The following is a 19,384-nucleotide window of genomic DNA, read 5'->3' as shown; positions in this document are numbered from 1 at the left end:
AACTTGTGTTAGACCGATTTTTAAAAGTAATAGCTTGTTGAAAATGACTACTAAAGGTATTCTAACAAGCTTTAAGCTGATAACACATTTATTAAACGCGTATAGCTGGTAAAGCATTTTTCATCATCATATTTCGAATTTCTTCTTTGCCGATCTGTTCTATAACTTTCGTTACTGGAGTTCCTTTTAGACTATTTTTAGAGTTCCTTTTGGCACTTTTTTAAAATAGTTATAAAAGTGCCAAAAGGAACTCTAAAAATATATAAAACGGTACAAATTTAGCAAATCTTTAAAAAATTACTCAAATAGCATACATATTCAATATTCGGACCAAAAGTATCCAAATGTGAAAACTATTGTGGAACGGAGATAGTATTAGATTACAATTTATTAGCCTATTGTTTACTAAATTATATTTTAGGTTATGCAATATTTATGTTACATATTTGCTCAAAGATGCTTGCGACTAAAACATCGGTGAGCAGCTCTCTTTGAGCGTACCTTGCTTCAGCAAAAATTGTTGTTCTAATGACTTAGTAATATTGGGCTTAACAATTGGTGAATTTTTCTATCTTTAGATAAAAATAAAAAGGAACTGGGATCTAAATTTCATAAATGGTTTTATATTTGATTTCATTACCAAAGACCTGCAGTGGCACATACAGGATTTAATCTTGGGAGGGCCAAGATAAACAGGAGGTTAAATTCAATTTTTTTTTTTCGTTGTTTAAAATGAAACTGATATTTAGATTGATAAACAGATATTTAGATTATATGTGTGTGTTTGCACACACACACACATATATAACATAAAAATGAATCCTGAAATATTGAAAATATCTTTTTTTCCATACTTGTTTAATTTCGGATTGGGCTCTCTTGTTTTACCCTTGGGGGCGAATGGAGTTTAATTGCAGGGATCCTTCCATATAAACTAGCAGAAAACACAAACCCTTGAAAGAGATTTGTTTTAACTTGTTTAAGACCTATGAAAGCTGCTTTACGTAACACATTCGATGAGAAACTTGCTACGTGTAAATCTTCAGTTTTAGTGTTAGGTGCGCGTTAATGCGGCAAGTTTAGTAGTTTACTTTCGAATGGTTAGCGAAGGAAATTTCAATCGCTCGCTTTAAAAGTCAAAAGTTATGCTGAACCCAGCCTTTGATTTTTAAAAATTGAAATTTCAATAACTAATGTTTAGTAGACTTTTTTATATTATCATTTTAATAGCAGACTTTCTTTTTTTTTTTTTTTTTTTTTTCTTTTCTGTTTGTCATTTTATCTAATTTTTCTCCTTTTTTTCTAATCATTCAATTTTAATCCCTAAAGATTTTATAATATTAAAAAAATAAGAATAAAATACGTTTGGCAGCTTATTATCTTCAGCAGTTGTGCATATTACAAACAAAGATTGAATGATATTAACGGTTCTTAATCTTTCACCTTCGAATATTAGGACACAATTCCTTTTTACCGTGATTCCCAGTGATGTGTGTGTATTAAAACTGGTAAAGAGTTTATGAATAAAAACTACATGTACGAAATCAATTCTTGATGACTATGTCTACGGAGGAATTACTGATGAGTGAAGTTTACCTCAAGCGATGACCAAAAGATAAATTTACCACTTAATCTAGAATATTAAATCGTAAATGCTTCGTCCTCTTAAAGAAAAATATTTATTTAACTCTTTTTTTCATTTTTTTATTTGGATATTAAAAGCCAGTAATAAAAAAAAAACTATTCTGAGTTTGCTTTAATCTGGGGAGGGAGCCTCACTTCATGTCAATTACGATGAGTTATTACGTTTTTGTAAAGTAATGATTAAGTCACAAGCAGCTGCGTAAGTTTACTAAAATGAATTTCATTTTCATGATATTTTCTTAACAAATAAATAAACCTCGTTGTTTGTTATTAAATCTGTATGTAGTTAGTTTTTGAAAACAACTGATCAAACAATAGAAGATTACTACAAAAGAAACTTTTTTAAAAAAACTGAAAATTTTTAATAAGGATCATTAATTGATAGAAAACGGCATGTGATGTCCACGTGTTTTTTCGCAGATTTTTTTTTTTCGACCAGGTTTTTTCTTTTATTATGTGTTGTAAGCAAGAAAAAAAGGCTAAAGAAAAATTTGAGATATTCAACTCCGAAGAACATGTTCTAATAAATAAATTATCACTTTTTTGTGCTGTGATTCTTCATAAAAAAAAAAAACTGGACAAAAAAACCATGGTAATTTTTTTCCAAAAAAACATTTATTTACATTGCAGAAATATGACAAATGTCATGGAAACAGTGATGTATTTTTCTGAGATACAGACAAAATTTACATTAAAGGTAGATAATTTTACAAGAAGTTAGGCTTACTGCAATAACTTCAGAATAAAAACTTGGTGCAAAACTTTTTCACATTCCGAAAAATCCTCATGATGCAGAAAAAAATTTTTCAAATTTTTTAAGTAGTTCATTTTCTCTAAACTGCGACTTTTGTTTTTTTTTTAACTATATATTCTTCATATTCAAAACGATTTCTAAAATTTATTCCAAAGTTTTGTTTTGAAATTCCCTCACGTAACGACATTCTAATTTTCGACTAAGTCTGCGTCCACGGCTGACAGTGGGTTGTTTTAATTACTGAAAGTTAGTTGAGCTTAGTTTGGTTACTAATCGTTTTACAGAGTTGTCAATATGATAACTACTAAACTTAATCATTTCATTTTACGAATGAATCGCTACTAGTGAATAGCTTCACACAGTCGCAACTGTTTATTTTATGTTAAACCTGATTAGTAGGGTGCAATTTAGGAACGGTTAAAAAAAAAAAAAAAGAAAAAAAGGAAAAAGGTCATCTGAAAAGACTTTTTCAGAGTTTCGTACTACAATATCCATTAGGTAATCAAAATACGTTTTTTGATTTTTTTTTTTTAAAAAGTTCTGGGTCATTTACTCTTTATCGTGTCTCTGTGAACAAATATCCTTGCTGTGAACTAACAGGTTAAAATGTGCGTATCTGGTTGCTGTTGCTTGGTAGCATAATTACTTAATGAACCATACGATTTGAATTCTCATACCGGTTTAATTGCCATTCTGCGAGAAGATCGGCATACTCTTACCCTAAGAGAAATTGAATACACTGATTATTGTTGTCATCATAATGATGTCGATATTTTTGCATAATAATGATCATAATAATCAAGCTGTTAATGATAATAACCATAAACCTTGCATTTTAATAGTTATAATGTGCATTATGTAATCTTAACAGAGGCCATAATTATAGTAAGCATTAACAAAATAAATAACCCTATAATTGAATTAAATTTATCAAAATCATATTAACTCTAAAATTTAATATTGTTATTAATAAGAGAAATAACGTAAAAATGTAGGGAAAAAAAAAAAAAATTAAACAACAGTAAATTGCAGAGCTAACCAAGTAATTTTGAACTTTCTTTATTAAATTTTCCCGCGCGTTTTTACACGAACAATGAAAATCTTAACTGGCGGGAAAATTCAACCAATAAGATGAATTAAATTAATATTGAGTGCAACTAGACCGCGATCGAAAACATTCGACTAAAAAAACGCGCGAAACTTGATGTTTTCTATATCTCAACAAATATTTAGTTAATCATGAGATAATTATCTTTAAATATCTTTTACATCAGAGAATCTAAAATAAAAATTTTTATAAATTCAAAATTGCTTAAAGTTTAGTAGTTGTTGTTTCGCAAGAAATGTAAGGTTTTTGTATTGTGAAATTTTCTTAATTAGGCTCAAAAAGGAGAATAAATTTTCATGTACTCTTTAAATAATTATAATGGCTACAAAAGTGATTGATATTCCTGAAGCTTTTGAAATCGAAGGAAAAAAATCTCGAAGCTCTAGATCTATTTCAGAATTAAATCAACCTACTTCATCTCCCGGAACTCCTTCGGATAGTCAATTTAAGCAAACATTTTCAACGCCTGCTAGCGACAGAGCGAAAAGAAGTCAGCCGAAACCTCAGGTAAAAAAAATGTTTTTAACTTTTAAGATCATACAATTATCCGTGTATATATTAGATTTAATTTGGGTTAATAATATAGTAAAATTGACGACTGTGTTTTAAAATTGTTGTAACAATAGTTAGAATTAAATAGTGATTTAATGTATATTTGACTATATATTGATGTATATTTGACTTTACATCGATGTTAACCCACATTCATGTGAGTTTGCGTATTACATTTATCTTTTTATTTATTATGTAGCTAAGTTATGTACAGTAAAAAGGAATAGTAACATCTTTACAGATTGTTTACTTAACAATCAAAGTTGACACATTTTTGTAGTGTTTTTTTTTATTTTTGATTTTTGATTTAATGGATTATGTGTTAAGTTAGTATGGTGTATACTAACAATAAATAAAGTATAAGTTTATGTGTTAAAAGTTGTGTTTTGATTAATATAGTTAAGTTTGCAATATTTTTATGCAAAGTTTCCAACATTTGTAAAAATTTCACTACAAATTTTTCTTACAAGATTTCCCTATTACTAGCTAAAATTGCAGAAAGTTAACAAAATTTCAGTTTTCATTCTAATGTTTATCTTGGTTAATATTAAAGAGGTTATAAAAATCAATGCATGTATTAATAGTTTTTCTATTGTGTACATGTACATGTACATATTGTGTACATGTACACAGTGTTAACAAAGTTCTATCTTCTCTTTATTTATTCTTATTTTGATTTATCTTATACGATGTAATTTTTTGTGTATTACTTGAGTATTGCTTTCATGTGTGTATATTTATTTTATACAAACACATACACAAACAGGTATGTATGTATATGTATGTGTGTGTGTGTGTGAATATATATATATATATATATATATATATATATATATATATATATATATATATATATATATATATATATATATATATATATATATATATATATATATATATATATATATATATATATATATATATATGGTTGTTTGTATGTTCTCTTGATGAATGACTTCTATGATAATTCATTAATTGGATATTTTCTACTTATTTGTTAAAGGTAAAACGAAAGCTTGATCTTGAGCATAAAGCTGTTTTACAGCAACAAAATCGTCAACAAGAACCATTAGCCATGCAGACATTACAACCCATCATATTTGCAACTTTCAAAACACCATCATCAAAGGTTTCTGTACCAACTTCACAAACTAAGCAGAGGATCAGAACAGCCCCACAACCAATAGCACCTGCAACATCTGATTCAAAATTGCATCATCCAATATTAGAAGTAAAACCTGGTATATAGAGTTAAATATCAAAAAAACTGTTTATTCCTTTTAAAATTAATTTTAATTAAAAATCCTCTAAATTGTTAAGTCTTAACACACAGTTGGGGTATTTTAATGTATTATTTTTAAAAGTACCCCTCAGTTGAGGTTTTTCAGAATGTAATTTTTATAGCCTAATGCAGATAGGGTTAAATTGCTTTTATCATTAAATTTTATGCTTTTTTCTTTGTCAGTTCTAAAATCACCAGCATGTGAGCGACGTTATGAAACTTCTTTGGGGATCCTTACAAAAAGATTTGTCTCACTGCTTCGCAATTCAGTAAGCGGAATTCTTGATCTCAATCAAGCTGCAGAATTACTTGATGTGCAAAAACGCAGAATTTATGACATCACAAATGTTTTAGAGGGTATTGGTGTGATTGAAAAGAATTCAAAGAACAATATAAAATGGGTGTAAGACTTTTAATAAATAATACTCTTAAAAATAAAATTAAGTTTTTATTTAATTTAATTTTTTAATTGTTTTTATTATAGTGGTGCAAAGCACTTAGAAAGTCAAAATGAAAACATTGTTGATGATGAAAATCATGAAGAAGCAATCCTTGCCACAAATTTAGTAGATTTGCATCAAGATATTGAAGATTTAAAATTGTCTGAAGAAAAACTAGATGAACTTATTCAACAATGTCAAAATGAAATGAAACAATGCAGTGGTGCTAAGCATTACAACAAGTATCTTTTCATGCCTAGATAATATCTTGTCAATTACTTTGATAGTTCCAATATTCTAGCAAGGTGATTTGTGCTTCAAATAAGTTAAAGTGAAAAAGATTAGTGTTTCTTTTCAATAATAATAATAATGGCCCTTAACAGAGATTCAGACATTCATATGTTACTTATCAAGATATTCGTGGTATAAGAGACTTTAATAATAAGACTGTGATTGCTATTAAAGCTCCTCCTGAAACCAAGTTAGAAGTTCCTGATCCCAATGAGGTTTGTTTTTATTCCTAATTACATCAGTTTTAAAGACAAAGTTCAAGCTGTTTATGAATAAGCAATTTAACATAACTTAAAATCAAGTCTTAAAAGATTTTCTTGATAATTTTATTTTTTAATCATATTTTTTTTTATTGTTTAGTCAATACAGATCTGGCTGAAAAGTTCCAATGGTCCAATTGATGTTTATTTGTGTCCTGACAATAAAGAGAATGTTCCACCATTAAATGAAAAGCTTGAAGATTGTGCTTACTCAGATTCTACAAGTTCAGCATCAGAATTTTCTCCATTCAGCAATGACAATATGCGTTCTCCAGGAAATCTTAGTCAGAGTTCAGGTTATTTTGAAGAATGCCAATTTTCAAGTTATGATGCCAATACCACACTCTCTTCAATGAATTGTGGTATGATGCGTATGAATAAACTTGACTCAGAAGACTTTATAGCATATAATGAGAATTGCTATCGGAATGAACTAGCGATATCTCCTCTAATTTCTCTCGAACCTAATTTCAAAGCTGAAGATTATTTGTTTTCTCTTGATTGCAATGAGGGAATTAGTGATCTTTTTGATGTGGACACATTTTTATGAACTATTTTCTTTTAAAAGTAAATAAAAAATTGATCTATATATTTATGTACATATATCTTTGGAAAGCTGTTTACTTTTGGCACACTTGCAATTTCATTCTACCACTTGAGTTTATATAAGTTCATAATGAAATTCAAAAATTTAGCCAAAAAATGTCCTTAGTATTTATTTCGAATTTTTTTAAATTCTCTTTTAAATAATGGCATGAAAATTCATTTGAAGAATTATTTTTCTATGAGTTACGTGATATGGGACCATTAATGTGACAACTTATCTTTATATTATGTCTGCGTGAAACTATAAATACTTGAATTTTTTTCCTGTATATAAACAATGGTTTGCATATATATTATACATGTTAGCTTTTATTTGTAAAATAATTTATTTTATATTATAAATATTTGACCAATGACCTATTATTGTAGTAGTAATTATAGTTTCATTGGATGATAAGTCTTTGATTTTATACGATATAACAATTGTGTTAAGTCTAGGAATGAAATATAACTTATTTATTAAACTTAATCTCAGTTTGTTTCTTATTTATTAAACTTAATCTCAGTTTGTTTCTTGTTTATTAAACTTAATCTCAGTTTGTTTCTTATTTATTAAACTTAATCTCAGTTTGTTTCTTGTTTATTAAACTTAATCTCAGTTTGTTTCTTATTAAGATTTTTTATAGATTATCTTAAAAAGAAATTTGTTTCTCGTTTGATTTTAATTTATATTTATATTTATAAGTATATATTAATATATAAATTATAAATATATATTAATATATAAATTATAAATATATATTTATAAATTATAAAAGGTATATACCCAGTAAGCCAGTGGTTCTTAACCTTTTTGAAGTCGGAGAGCACTTTTAATCATGACAAAAATTGGGGGAGCACTGAAATCCAATTATTGTAGCTTCTTACCTAAACTGTAATCATTACAGTGTAATGTAATAAGTGAGTGAACATTAAATTTTGAGTTTCATAATTTCGCGGAGCACCGGTTAAGAACCACTGCAGTAAGCACACGACGTTGAAACAACGTCGATCAACGCTATTTCAACGTCGTGTGCTTACTAGGTAACCATAGTATAGAGTAGCAAACAAACCAACAAAGATTATGTATTGTCTTGTTTTTCAGCCAAGGAATTTATATCAGAAAATCAAAATCTCCAACGACTTAAGAAAAATCTGCAATAAAATGTGTTAAAATTTAACGTTTTTAAGAAAAAGACGCTTTAAGATTTTTCCATGTTATTAAAAGTGCTATTAGAGATCTACTTTGTTTTATTTCAGAAAAGCTTTTTCTTAATTTTTCCTTAATCTTGCATCAGGGTGTAATACTAATATATTCGATAATATTTTAAAATGTTCATCGAATATAAAATATTAACTGCCGTTAAATTAAGCTGGTACTATAAATGTTAAAATTAATATTCAAAATACCTACTAAGAGCCTCTTTCCAAGTTACGCAGCAATTTTAAGGTTGTAATTTGGGTCGGAATGTCTATCCAAGTATCTAGTTTTTGTTTTAGGCTATTTATGATGCCTATATGGACCTTAATTCCTTGACCACCCAAATGATTTGACTCAAATTTGGTGATAAAAGTGTCCTTATGAAGGAATTACATTTTGCTGAAACCGCCACCACTAATTTGATCAATCACCATGTCTGTAGAAAGCTTAACCTTGAGTTTTTTTTAGATTACGAAAAGTAAGACTTTTTGCGCTCACTACTTTTTTTAACCTGAATTCTGGATGACGTTTGGTGCCCCTCTGTCGTTTTAAATGTTTCCAGAAAGTCTCTGACAAAATTATCGAAAATTAAAAATCAACTTGTCATTTCTTTGTCGATGATCTTTGAGCCATCCTTCTTTACTTTATCAGCCGTACTGTTAGGGCATTTAATTGGCAATTTATCTTTATTTTTCAAAACCTCTTAAATCAAAAAGATGTTAGTTGTTACAAAATTGATCATTATCAGCTCTTTTATAGAATCTTTTATAGAAAATGATCAAGCAAACACAAACTAATTAAATAGCTATGAATAATTAGTTTGAAAAAAAAAAAGAAAAGAATACTAACTTTTTAATAAAATAAAAATTAAGTAAAGTAATTAAATAAAAATAAATTATTTAAAATAAAAGTTAATATTCTTTTTCTTTCTTTTTTTTTTTTTTCCGTGTTTTTTTTTTATATTTATTTAAATCCACTTGCAGGCGCGGGTTTAGCATGTTTAAGAAGTTAGTCAAGAAATGTTAACGCTTCTAGGTATAGAGAGGGGCGGGGGAGGGAGCCTAACTTGGCCTAAAGTTACGCTACCGAACAATTAAAATAAACTTAGTTAAATGAACTTAATAATTTTTGGACTCTCGTTTGCCGAATAAACGGGCCAAGTAAGGCGCAAAAATGTTTTGCCTAACTTGACCTGAAGTTACGTTACCGGAGGATTAAAATGGAACAATTTAACAAGAATTTATACGATTTCGAAATCTCGTCAGCAAAGTAAACGGGCCAGGTTAGGCGCGCCTAATATGGTCCGAAATAACGCTACCGATAACAAAATTAGAATCCACTTTACAAATATTTCTTAAATTCGGAAGCCGGTAAAAAACGAGCAAGATGGGGACTTAATACTAATAAAAATTCCTTAGATATCGCTAATTTACACTCAAAAAATTACAAAATAAAATTGAAGAATGTATTTTTTTAAAATTACACAGCTTTTCAATTAAAAAGTGTTTACCAAAAAAGATGTTAGTCGACGCGCCTAACAAGCCTAACCCTAAACTATAAATGATAAAGCTCAATAAAAAGATGAGCGAGTGAACTTGTTAGTAATGTTTTAGTCGTAGAAAAAATGTCATCATCAAGTACTTGCTTTTTTTAGGTATTTCAAGTAAAGATTTTTTTTGTTTAAACTTTTTTATCAGTTTAGAACACAATCAAGCAATACAGCAAACTGAAGAGTTAAGTCAATGCTACATTCAATGTAAGTTAAGTTGAAAATAAATTTTTTTGATTTTATTTTGAAGTTTAATTTTCAAAAGAAATAAAATAGAAAACATAATGAGCCTAAACGAGGTGAGCCAAAATTAAAAAGGCCGGCCAATTTAAATTGGTTGAAGGGTTTTTAGCACGATGAGTTTTGCATTCTTCATTTTCAGCTCAGCTCGTATAAGCTCGTTGTTAAATTCTGGTATCACTTAAAATTCAAGTAAGCCCGTTTACTGTTTGAAATCAATGAAAAGAAAGTGGATTTAAAGTAAAAGTTCCACGCAAGAAAGCATTCCTTTCAAATAACCCATCGGGAGCAAAAACTCTTATTTGCTAATTAATATGTAAAACATCTCGTTATCATTTTCGAAAAAAGTTTTGTGAACTGAAGAGTCAAAGTTTAATCTTGAGAAGTCCGATGGAGCTCAAAAAGTATTATGAGGGCGGCGTTTTTAATGATTTAAGTTACTTAATGTTTACGTTTGTTGCGTAAAGGATAAGGGGATTAGGGATGTTTGGGTCTAGTGTTGTGCGGATTAGGTAAATGGAGTTGGGAACAAGGTTTATGGTGTTGGGAGTACTTGGTTAGGAGAGGGCGAGGTTTGGGGATAAGGTTCTTTTTGCCGTCCTCAGTATATTCTGTTATATAATAAAACTCAACAAATGTTCTAATGTGTAAAAGCTAGCACTTCTTCACTCATAACCTTTAAATAATACTAATAATATTCTCTAACGCTTCTTGCAGTGTTAAATACTGTTTATATCAATTACTCCTCTTTTTTATATCTTCTTTTTACTAGAAATATCTCTTCTTTATTTGAATGTTCTGGTTATTCTTCTTTAAACAGTATTAAAATCTTCTTCTTTTCTTCTTTTATTCAACTGCTTATTAAACTGCTAACAAAACCGCATGTTCATCAAAGTACTTTTCTTATAAAAAATTTCCCTCTTTTTAAAATTCTTCTTAAAACTTTCTTAAAACGTTCTCTTAAAAACTTCGTTTTCTTTTCTTCTTCTCTCCTTCTAAAAAGACGACCGTACTCATCAGTCGCTCTAATCTCTATCTCCGTCTCTCTTTATTTTTTGAGCTTTTATAGTTTTTGAGTGTTTTTCGGTTGCGATACCTATTCATCTTTTATTTATGCGGCAGGTCTTCGTGTTTAGGTCTTTTCCCAGTTGTATTTAACTTTTCTTACGCTTTATCGTTTATGTGTCTCAGTGTTTACGTCTTTTCCGAATTTTATTTAACTTTTCTTCTAACGCTTTATCAGTTATTTATATGAAGAGTTGATGAATCATCTTGTGTACGTTTTTTTTATCGATCGTTGTTTTTATTTTAGTTCTTCCTCCTCACAGTATGAAGAAAGAAAGACAAAGCATTCAAATTCAGTTGCATTTAAGGAACAGCGATATTTGGTGGAAGTAAGAATATGGTTTAAGGATGGACGCCATGTAATGGAACAGGAAAGCTGCACTTTATTCATGGAATTATGGACTCTAAGGTATATGTAAACATTCTCAATAAAAATCCTCAGACTTCGACTCTAAAACTGCAAATGAGAAAACATCTTATCTTCTAATAAGAAGCCGATTGAGTTACTTGAATGATCGGTTAAAAATCCATATCTCAAATCAATTGAACACCAACGAGCGATTCTGGATCAAAAAGCTGGCGCACGAAGTCCCATTTCGATAATTAAGTCACAAAAATGAATTTATTGGGGAAAATTTTGTTCGAATGATAAAAATTTGTTAAGTTTAAATGCTTTTTTTAAAATTTGAACTCATATATATATATATATATATATATATATATATATATATATATATATATATATATATATATATATATATATATATATATGATTTTCTTTTTTTAATCTGAAATCTTGATTAAATATTCTTTCAGAATAATCATAAAAGTTTTTATCAAAATCTCTTCTTTCTGAAATAACTCTTTTAAAGTTTTTTTTCGCAATTTTTTATTCGGTTTCTTTTCTAACTGTACTACTTCGAATTAATCTGATTACTTTCGAATTTTTCTACTCTAAGCTTTCTATAAGAAATTTACCAATATTTTTCTAAACACCTTTGATTTAGAATAATAAAAATAATTGGCATAACAGCTGTGATCTTGTTTAACTCAAATATTTATGATGTAAACGACCGAACATCTAACTTAACTTCATCGGACATAACTGATTGATAAGCGTCGCTGCTGCCAAGAAAGTCGATATTTTTTTTATTGCCAAGAAAGTCGATATTTTTTTTATTGCCAAGAAAGTCGATATTTTTTTTATTGCCAAGAAAGTCGATATTTTTTTTATTGCTACGAAAGTCGATATTTTTTTTACTGCCAAGAAAGTCGATATTTTTTTTATTGCTACGAAAGTCGATTTTTTTTTTTTATTGCTACGCATTTTAGTGTCAACGTGTGTATTTAAGTCAAGCTTTAAAAATTTAATTTTCTATCTTAAAAAGCTATTCCAATCTTTTTAGAAAGCTTGACATTTATTAGATTTACAATTCTATCTTAAATGAATTGCATAAGAAACAAATGTTATTCTAAGTTTCATTTAGAATTGCCTGTAAGCAATAATTTGGAATAAATAATTTTAAAACTCTTGCATTTCAGTTTTATAGAAAATGACAAGAATTCTTGTCAAATTATCGCGAAGTTACGACGAGCGAAAAGATCCAAAATCTTGTACTAGAAGTCTTTATTGTTAACAGTTTTATGAGAAGTGACATTTTCTTTCTATGTAACACTGCATGTCGGAAGCAGTATTTTTAAAAAAGCTAAAAACTGTTTAAAAAATCAAATTTAAAAGAGTAAACAAACAGTTAAACGAAAATGTTATTTTTATTGGCTAATACACTTGTTCGCTACACAGAGCTGTGCTTAAAGCCCACCAAACCCATCGTTTTTAAACTTAAATATATTTACACTTATGTAAATAATTTTTAAAAATACTATTATTAAAAGATTTGCATATCGACAAATATTATTACTCATTTTCGTTTTTAGAAGTGATAGATTCAAATATTGGATTCAAACTTCAAGATTCTTCAAGACAAAATTGTTAACACAGACGTAGAAAGATTATTATCATTGATACCAAGAGGAATATTTTGCCTGCTTTAATAATTTTTTATCTTGACTTCAAAATCTAATACTTTTTCGAAAAAACTCTTGGTATAATCTTAAAGCATTAATACAAAAATTTTACATAACTTTTTAAAAGCATAATTTGCTTGTTATTGATGAATTAGGCACTTCTATAGTCTCTAAAGCATGAAAAAATAGTATTTCTTTACAATTCTTGGTTAACGGCTTCGTCGGCAAAATTATTCAATAAAACACTGAATAAATAATTTAATTAAAAAAAAAAATTGAATAAGTCTGTATTCCAGATCGAAGTACCTAAAACAAATGTTTTTTTGTAAACCGCAAATTATGACATAGAAAGTAAGTACTATGTTTTTTAACAAAATCTTAAACACCAATAAATAATAAGTATTAGATAATTTTGAACATGCCCATAAATGAGCAATTAGTAAACGTTATCGCTTCAGTCTGCTGACAACATTGAAATTAAATATCTATTGACTCACTAACTACACATAGTTAATATTTGGTTTTTAAGCTACCGTCAGCAGGAGCTACTTTACTCCGTTTTTTATGGTTATTTCACTGAAGTTAAATTTAAGCTTAACAAAAAGTTTGCTTAATAAAATAAATTGATTTTTCAAGTTCTAAGTTGTTGTTACAACGACTTTATAAAGAAAAGAAAAAAAAAATTAAGATTTAATAGGCACTGAGTGAGGTTTTAAAATTGGTGCAAAGTATCCGCAATAAGAGGGTTACTTTGCACCAATTAAAAAAAATATGTTTTTTAAGTTAACAAAAAGTATATATATTGTGGAAAAAGTTGATTTAAGTATAAAGTTAAGTTTCAACAACTTTAAAAAACGCTACTTTAAATAATTAAAATATTTTATGTGTTTAAAAATTTGGTCTTTAAACTCTAAAAAAAAAAAAAAAAAAAAAAGCCCTGAAAGTTAATTTAATGATGAGTTTATATTCAGTAATTTCACAAAACAATTTATTAAATAAGTGTAATATTTTCTTTTAAATAAACAAAACAAATAAAAATCCAAAAATAGGCCATCTCATAAATAAAATAACTGAATTAAAATACCAAAGTTTTCACATTATTCCACACTATTAAACAATTCTGGCACTGAGAAGATCCCTCTTTTGCTCAAAATTTTAGAGGGGCTTATTCCTCCAATTATTGTATCCCACGTAAAAAAAAAATTTTTTTCACAACCTCCTTCAAATTTTCAATATATGCTCGTATTGTTTCCTCGTTTACTATAGCTCTGCAGCATTTGATATTTGCATCAAAACGTTCTTTTAGTCTGGGGTATCGTGTTAAAAAAGATTTTACCCAATCATTGCCAGGAACATTATTTGAAAACTGTTCAACTTTTCTATCTACTTTGTTTAAGTAGCAGCTCACCGTAAATCTCAAATCCAACTGAGTCACTGGAAAACCAGAATCACTCATGGCTTCAATATATGAAACAAACAACTCTTCTTCAAATCTTGAAAATATAGGCTGTTTACCTGGTCTCATTAAATGTTTTTGGTTTAACTTATTAATAATTGTCTTTCTTGGTATATTAAATTGTTTAGCAGCTATACGTTGACTTAGTGTTCCATTTTTTATTAAATCCAAACATAATTTTAATGTTTTAGTTGAATAATTTTTGTAACTACGAGCTGCTATCTTCCTCTTGTAATACCTTACCATCCTTAAAAACAGTTTGTATTTGTTAGCAAGATTTAAAACCATAAAATGCTTAAAAATATATAGTTTGAGGTTGCTTTTCACCACTTTCTTAGCTGGTGCAAAGTTCCCCCTTTTTGGTTAAAACATGACACACAAACTATTTTGAACAGCACTTTCATAAATAATTGTCTAATTTAACTTTTTTTTTTTTGTGCATAATTTAAACTACTGATTGTTTCTTCGCATAAAAAAAACTTTGCTTCAGTTGATGAAGTTCTCGTGTAGAAACACGCCACTTTTAAAGGAGGAAAAAGATGGTAAAAAAAAATGACTTTCATAAATATTAAAAAAGCAACACTTAAGATAACAGCATCATTTAAAATTAATTCCGAAAATTGAAGATAATGGCCCAACAAATATATTTAAAAATCAACATTTTTATTAGAGCTGGTGAACTACAAAAACAATTCAAAATAGGTGCAAAGTAACCCTGTAGAAGTAAAGTGGCCCCGGTTGACGGTACTTTACATCAATTTAAATTATCATGTTTTTAGTAACAGTTGACACATTGTAATTAATCAAATGCATGCCAATAATAAAAGTTAAAAACTTTATCATATACACACAAAAAAAAAGACTAATGTGTAAACCAAAGACTTTAAAAAAATCTCAAAAAAAAAATCATATTTCATTTTTCATATTATAAACCGTAAGAAAGAATGAAAAGTAACTGTGAAATAACATCAGCCACTATCGGCTTCCTCAGACATTCCGATTGGGAAGCAATACTTTCTATCACATAACATCGCGTCGATGAAATAATACCTTGCGAACACTGGATGCCATATTGTACCAAAGATACAGCTCTATCAAAATTTTGCTTTATCTAATGCATGAGAATTAAATTAAAAAAAAAAGATTGGAAAAGACGGACACAAGATGACTCGTCAACTCTTCTCATAAATAAATCATAGAGCGAAAAGAATTAAGTTAAAAACTACAACGGGGCAAGACGTACACACGGAGACTTATTCAACCTGCCATATAAATAAACGATAAAGAGAAAAGAAGAAAACTTAAAAACAACGACTGGGAGAAAACTAACACACTATGATTCATCAATCTATCGCGTAAGTAAATGATAAAACAGAAAAAAGAAAAGTTAAAAATACAACTGGGAAAAGACGTAAACATGAAGACTCATCAACCTGCCTTATAAAGAAATGAAAAGATATTGCAACTACAAAACAAGCAAAGACTAAAAAAGCTCAAAAAAAAAAAAAATGTCTTACAGTTAGGAGGAGTTGGAGACGAGAGGAAGGAAGTCGGAGTTTTAAAGAGAAGTAAGAGAGTTTTAAGAAAGTTTTTAAGATGAATTTTAAAGAGGGAGAATTTTTGTAATTGAAAAATACTATGATAGACGAGCATAAAAAGAAGAGGATATTTTTGATAATCAGAAGAAGTAAGGAATTAAACAGAAATCAGAAGTATTTTTGATTAAAGAAGAGTAACCAGAAGTTTTAACCGTTCCAAATAAAGAAGAAGAGATATTCGTATAAAAAAAGAAGAACAGAAAGAGGAATAATTGATAAAAACAATATCGAACACTAAAAGTAGAGTAAGGGAATATTACTTATATTCATATAAGCGTAATGAATGAAAAAGTGCTAACCATAACACACTAATAGAACGTTTATTGAATTATATTGAGTTACAGAATATACTGAGGATGGTAAACAAAACCTTAACCCTTTGACGATTAAACCTTGCCCATTCCTAACCAAACTATCCCCAAACCTCGCCCTTTCCAACCAAGTACTCCCCATACCATCAACCTTGATCCCAACAAAACCCAGAGCCCAAACCTCTTAATCCCTTACCTTATCAACATACAGACAAACATTAACCATAAATAACATTAAATTATTTATTACGGCGCTCAAAAAAAAGAACGCCGCTCTCACAATATCTTTTACTTTATTTCCATTGGTTGTTGGTCCACTTTTAGCTTCGGATTATTGACGAGTGAGCCCATTTGTAATTTTACATTATTAGGATCACCTCCTTTGAGATTACACGTGAAATGACCACTTTAAACTTACATGTGGAATGACCACTGCTATCACCACATTTCCACTTATATGCCATAACTATATCTTGAGGTTTATTTTGATGCAGCACTTCCATTTGACTTTCCAACAACTTTGAAACTGTATGATTAATTTAAGTCTGTAAAACTATATCTACAAAAATTTCTGATACCAAAATGGGGTTGCTTGAATAACATTTTTTCTTTGCAGCTGTTATAAAATGGTACGATGGATATATATTAGCACAATGTGACTTAGCACCAGACTGCATAAGAGTATGATATGGACTAAATACTTCATCCACATACAAAACCAAAGCTTCGTCCAATGTATATGGGAATTGGATCATAAGGTGAATTAAAACAAAAAATTTTTTATTTCATTACGTCAAAGTATATGGAATTGGACGTCAACGTATATAGAATTGGATCATAAGGTAGATTTAAAATAAAAAAAAGAGTTTATTTTATTAGGTTTTAAAGGAGCAAAATCTAACTCGCCAAACGTTTTTGATGCATCTTGTTTTCCTGTTTTGTATAAGCTAACTTGCATTGCTTAACAAAGTTTTTACTGTTATTAGCATTAACAAGAGAAGTAATTAGAAATGTCTCGCTCTCGAATATTTTGCAAAAAATGGCTTCGAAGGTGAGCTTATTTCGGAGCCAGATGTCCCAACTGTTACTTCATTTTGTTTCATTTCTTTATTGCAATCTAACTTAGTATTCGAAAAAACATCATCCAACAATTATCTGTTAAGTTCTTCGAACATTTTAAAAATTTTCCCATTTTTAAGGTAAGTATATTAGTAAAAGTTTTTATAGCAGCTCAGCTTTTTTTAATTGCCATCTTTTTTAATTGGCATCTTTTAATTTACATCTTTTACACTCATAAACTTTCCATAATTAAATCTCTCCAACGTCTTTGATCTTTTTTTTCGTATCATCTTCAGCTCGCCAAACATTATATAGCTCTCTTTTTTATATAAAAAAAAAAAAAAAAAAAAAAGGCACCTGGTGGCTTTTTTGTAAATCGTATATTGACATTTAAGTGAACTCTGTCAAACTGTTTTTTAAAATAGGGCAGTAAGCACACAAATATTTTTGAAAAAGAAAGAAAACGTTTTTAGAGACTTGAAAAAAACAAAAAAATATTTAACAATTGCCATATTTACATCAATAAAAGAACCGTTTTCACCTGAATATAGTCTGAGTGAAAAAAATGAATCAGAACTTAAAAACGAATTTAAATCCTTACTTACAGATATGTTTATGTTGTTAACTTCTATAAATAATATTATAATTTCTTTAATATTTATAATTTCTATAGTTAATATTTATAACTTCCATATAATTAAATATCAAAACCGTCTGTCACATAATAACGATATGAACCCTGGTTTTGAATTTTTTTTTCTAGTCCAGGAGCTATAGTTGAAGACCTATAGAAGAATGTTCTTGGGTTAAAAGGTGAGGACACCATCCGTTAATTGTTCACAATGCGAACATGGATCTCTACTCGGTATTGCAACCCGAACATCGGCACACATGATTTTGGAATTAAGCCGTTTATATTTCAAGCAATAAAGAATTGTTTTCGTGATTTTTGCTTGTAAATTTATTTTCTTCTTGGATATGTTGATTTAAAAAAAAAAATTTGAACTTCAAATATAGCAGTTGTTTTAAAAAATTGAATTACTTTACCGAACTCAACAAAAAATGCCTTTCAAATAGAGGGATCATTAAATCGACAATTGGATGTCCAATTGTCGGATTTGTTTTTGAATTTAATTCTCATCAAATCAATTCGTAAATAAATAAAAAAAACGTCGAAGTCCTCACCAAAGGCTTACTTTTGGATCCTAGCAGGCTTTCAAACTTCAACTAATTTTTAGATATTATTTTAATTTGATAAACACTTCTTTGATTATAGGAAAAAAGAAAATTTAACATTTTTTTGGTGGCTAATTTAGATTCTTTAATTAGGTGGATGTAATATTTATGATGTCAAACATCGAATGTCGAATGTTGAATGTACTAGTGAATGTTTTAAAAAACAGATTCTTAGTATCTGTAATGATGAAATTTTTCAGAATTTCATTTTTAAATGTTTTGTGTTGCAATGCCGAACTTTTGAGGGTTGTAATACCGAACAGGCCGTTTTTTGTGGAAAAAAAAAAAAACAAAATATAGATTACAGAATATTATTTAAATAAATATTTTACCAACAAAACCCCCTACCACCCATTTGATTGATTAGTCCTTTACGTTAAAATTACTTTACGCCTAACCTTCAACTTGCACAAACTCTGAATAAACCCTATTAATTAAGTTCGAATTCTAAACCATAACCGAACTTATATAAGATTCTTAAAAAAAGGTTACCCAGAACTCAGGTTTATCAGTTTTAATTTTTTTAATAATACTTAGATGTCACTTTTCTGGGTAGGTATAAAACTTATACAAAGATAAAGACGTATTTCAACTTCAAAAGATATGTTTATACTTAGAGGCTGAAAAATAACGCTCACAGAAACGCTGCAGCTCTTAAAATGTAACAAAACAAGTAATAAAGTCGAAGGGTTAAATCTAATTTGTGCTTTTCAAATCACCAAATATAG

The 19,384-nt window shown here is 28.6% G+C and overlaps 2 protein-coding genes across 3 annotated transcripts in view; one reads left to right on the top strand and one right to left on the bottom strand.

Annotated features, from left to right (window-relative positions):
• Positions 1-459: 459 nt before the first annotated feature.
• LOC145188733 (transcription factor E2F5-like) lies at positions 460-7,406 on the top strand. 2 transcript variants are annotated; one of them, XM_090087147.1, is made up of 8 exons: positions 460-477; positions 579-699; positions 3,779-4,013; positions 5,062-5,299; positions 5,524-5,743; positions 5,825-6,022; positions 6,172-6,286; positions 6,432-7,406. In XM_090087147.1, exons 3-8 carry the CDS (start codon positions 3,825-3,827, stop codon positions 6,879-6,881), a joined length of 1,410 nt encoding a protein of 469 aa, XP_089943273.1. In that variant the 5' UTR covers positions 460-477; positions 579-699; positions 3,779-3,824; the 3' UTR covers positions 6,882-7,406. The 2 variants fall into 2 exon arrangements, with proteins under 2 accessions (XP_089943273.1, XP_089943271.1); XM_090087145.1 differs by lacking the exon at positions 460-477 and having other exon boundaries at positions 556-699.
• A 6,645-nt stretch (positions 7,407-14,051) lies between these two features.
• LOC149888584 (uncharacterized) overlaps positions 14,052-19,384 on the bottom strand; it is a 33,436-nt gene continuing 28,103 nt past the window's right edge. Inside the window, exon 2 of the mRNA XM_090087155.1 lies at positions 14,052-14,699. Coding sequence (XP_089943281.1) covers positions 14,174-14,698 — 525 coding nt within the window. The 5' untranslated portion in view covers position 14,699 and the 3' untranslated portion in view covers positions 14,052-14,173. The remainder of the gene's footprint in view (positions 14,700-19,384) is intronic.

The sequence above is a fragment of the Hydra viridissima genome, unplaced genomic scaffold, assembly GCF_058129835.1.
Source record: "Hydra viridissima isolate aposymbiotic clone 2 unplaced genomic scaffold, HvirCarnegie_v1 scaffold_5, whole genome shotgun sequence".
In the NCBI taxonomy this organism is placed as follows: Eukaryota; Metazoa; Cnidaria; class Hydrozoa; order Anthoathecata; family Hydridae; genus Hydra; species Hydra viridissima.
The sequence above is the reverse complement of the archived record's forward strand: the minus strand, read 5'-3'. Positions and strand labels throughout refer to the sequence as shown.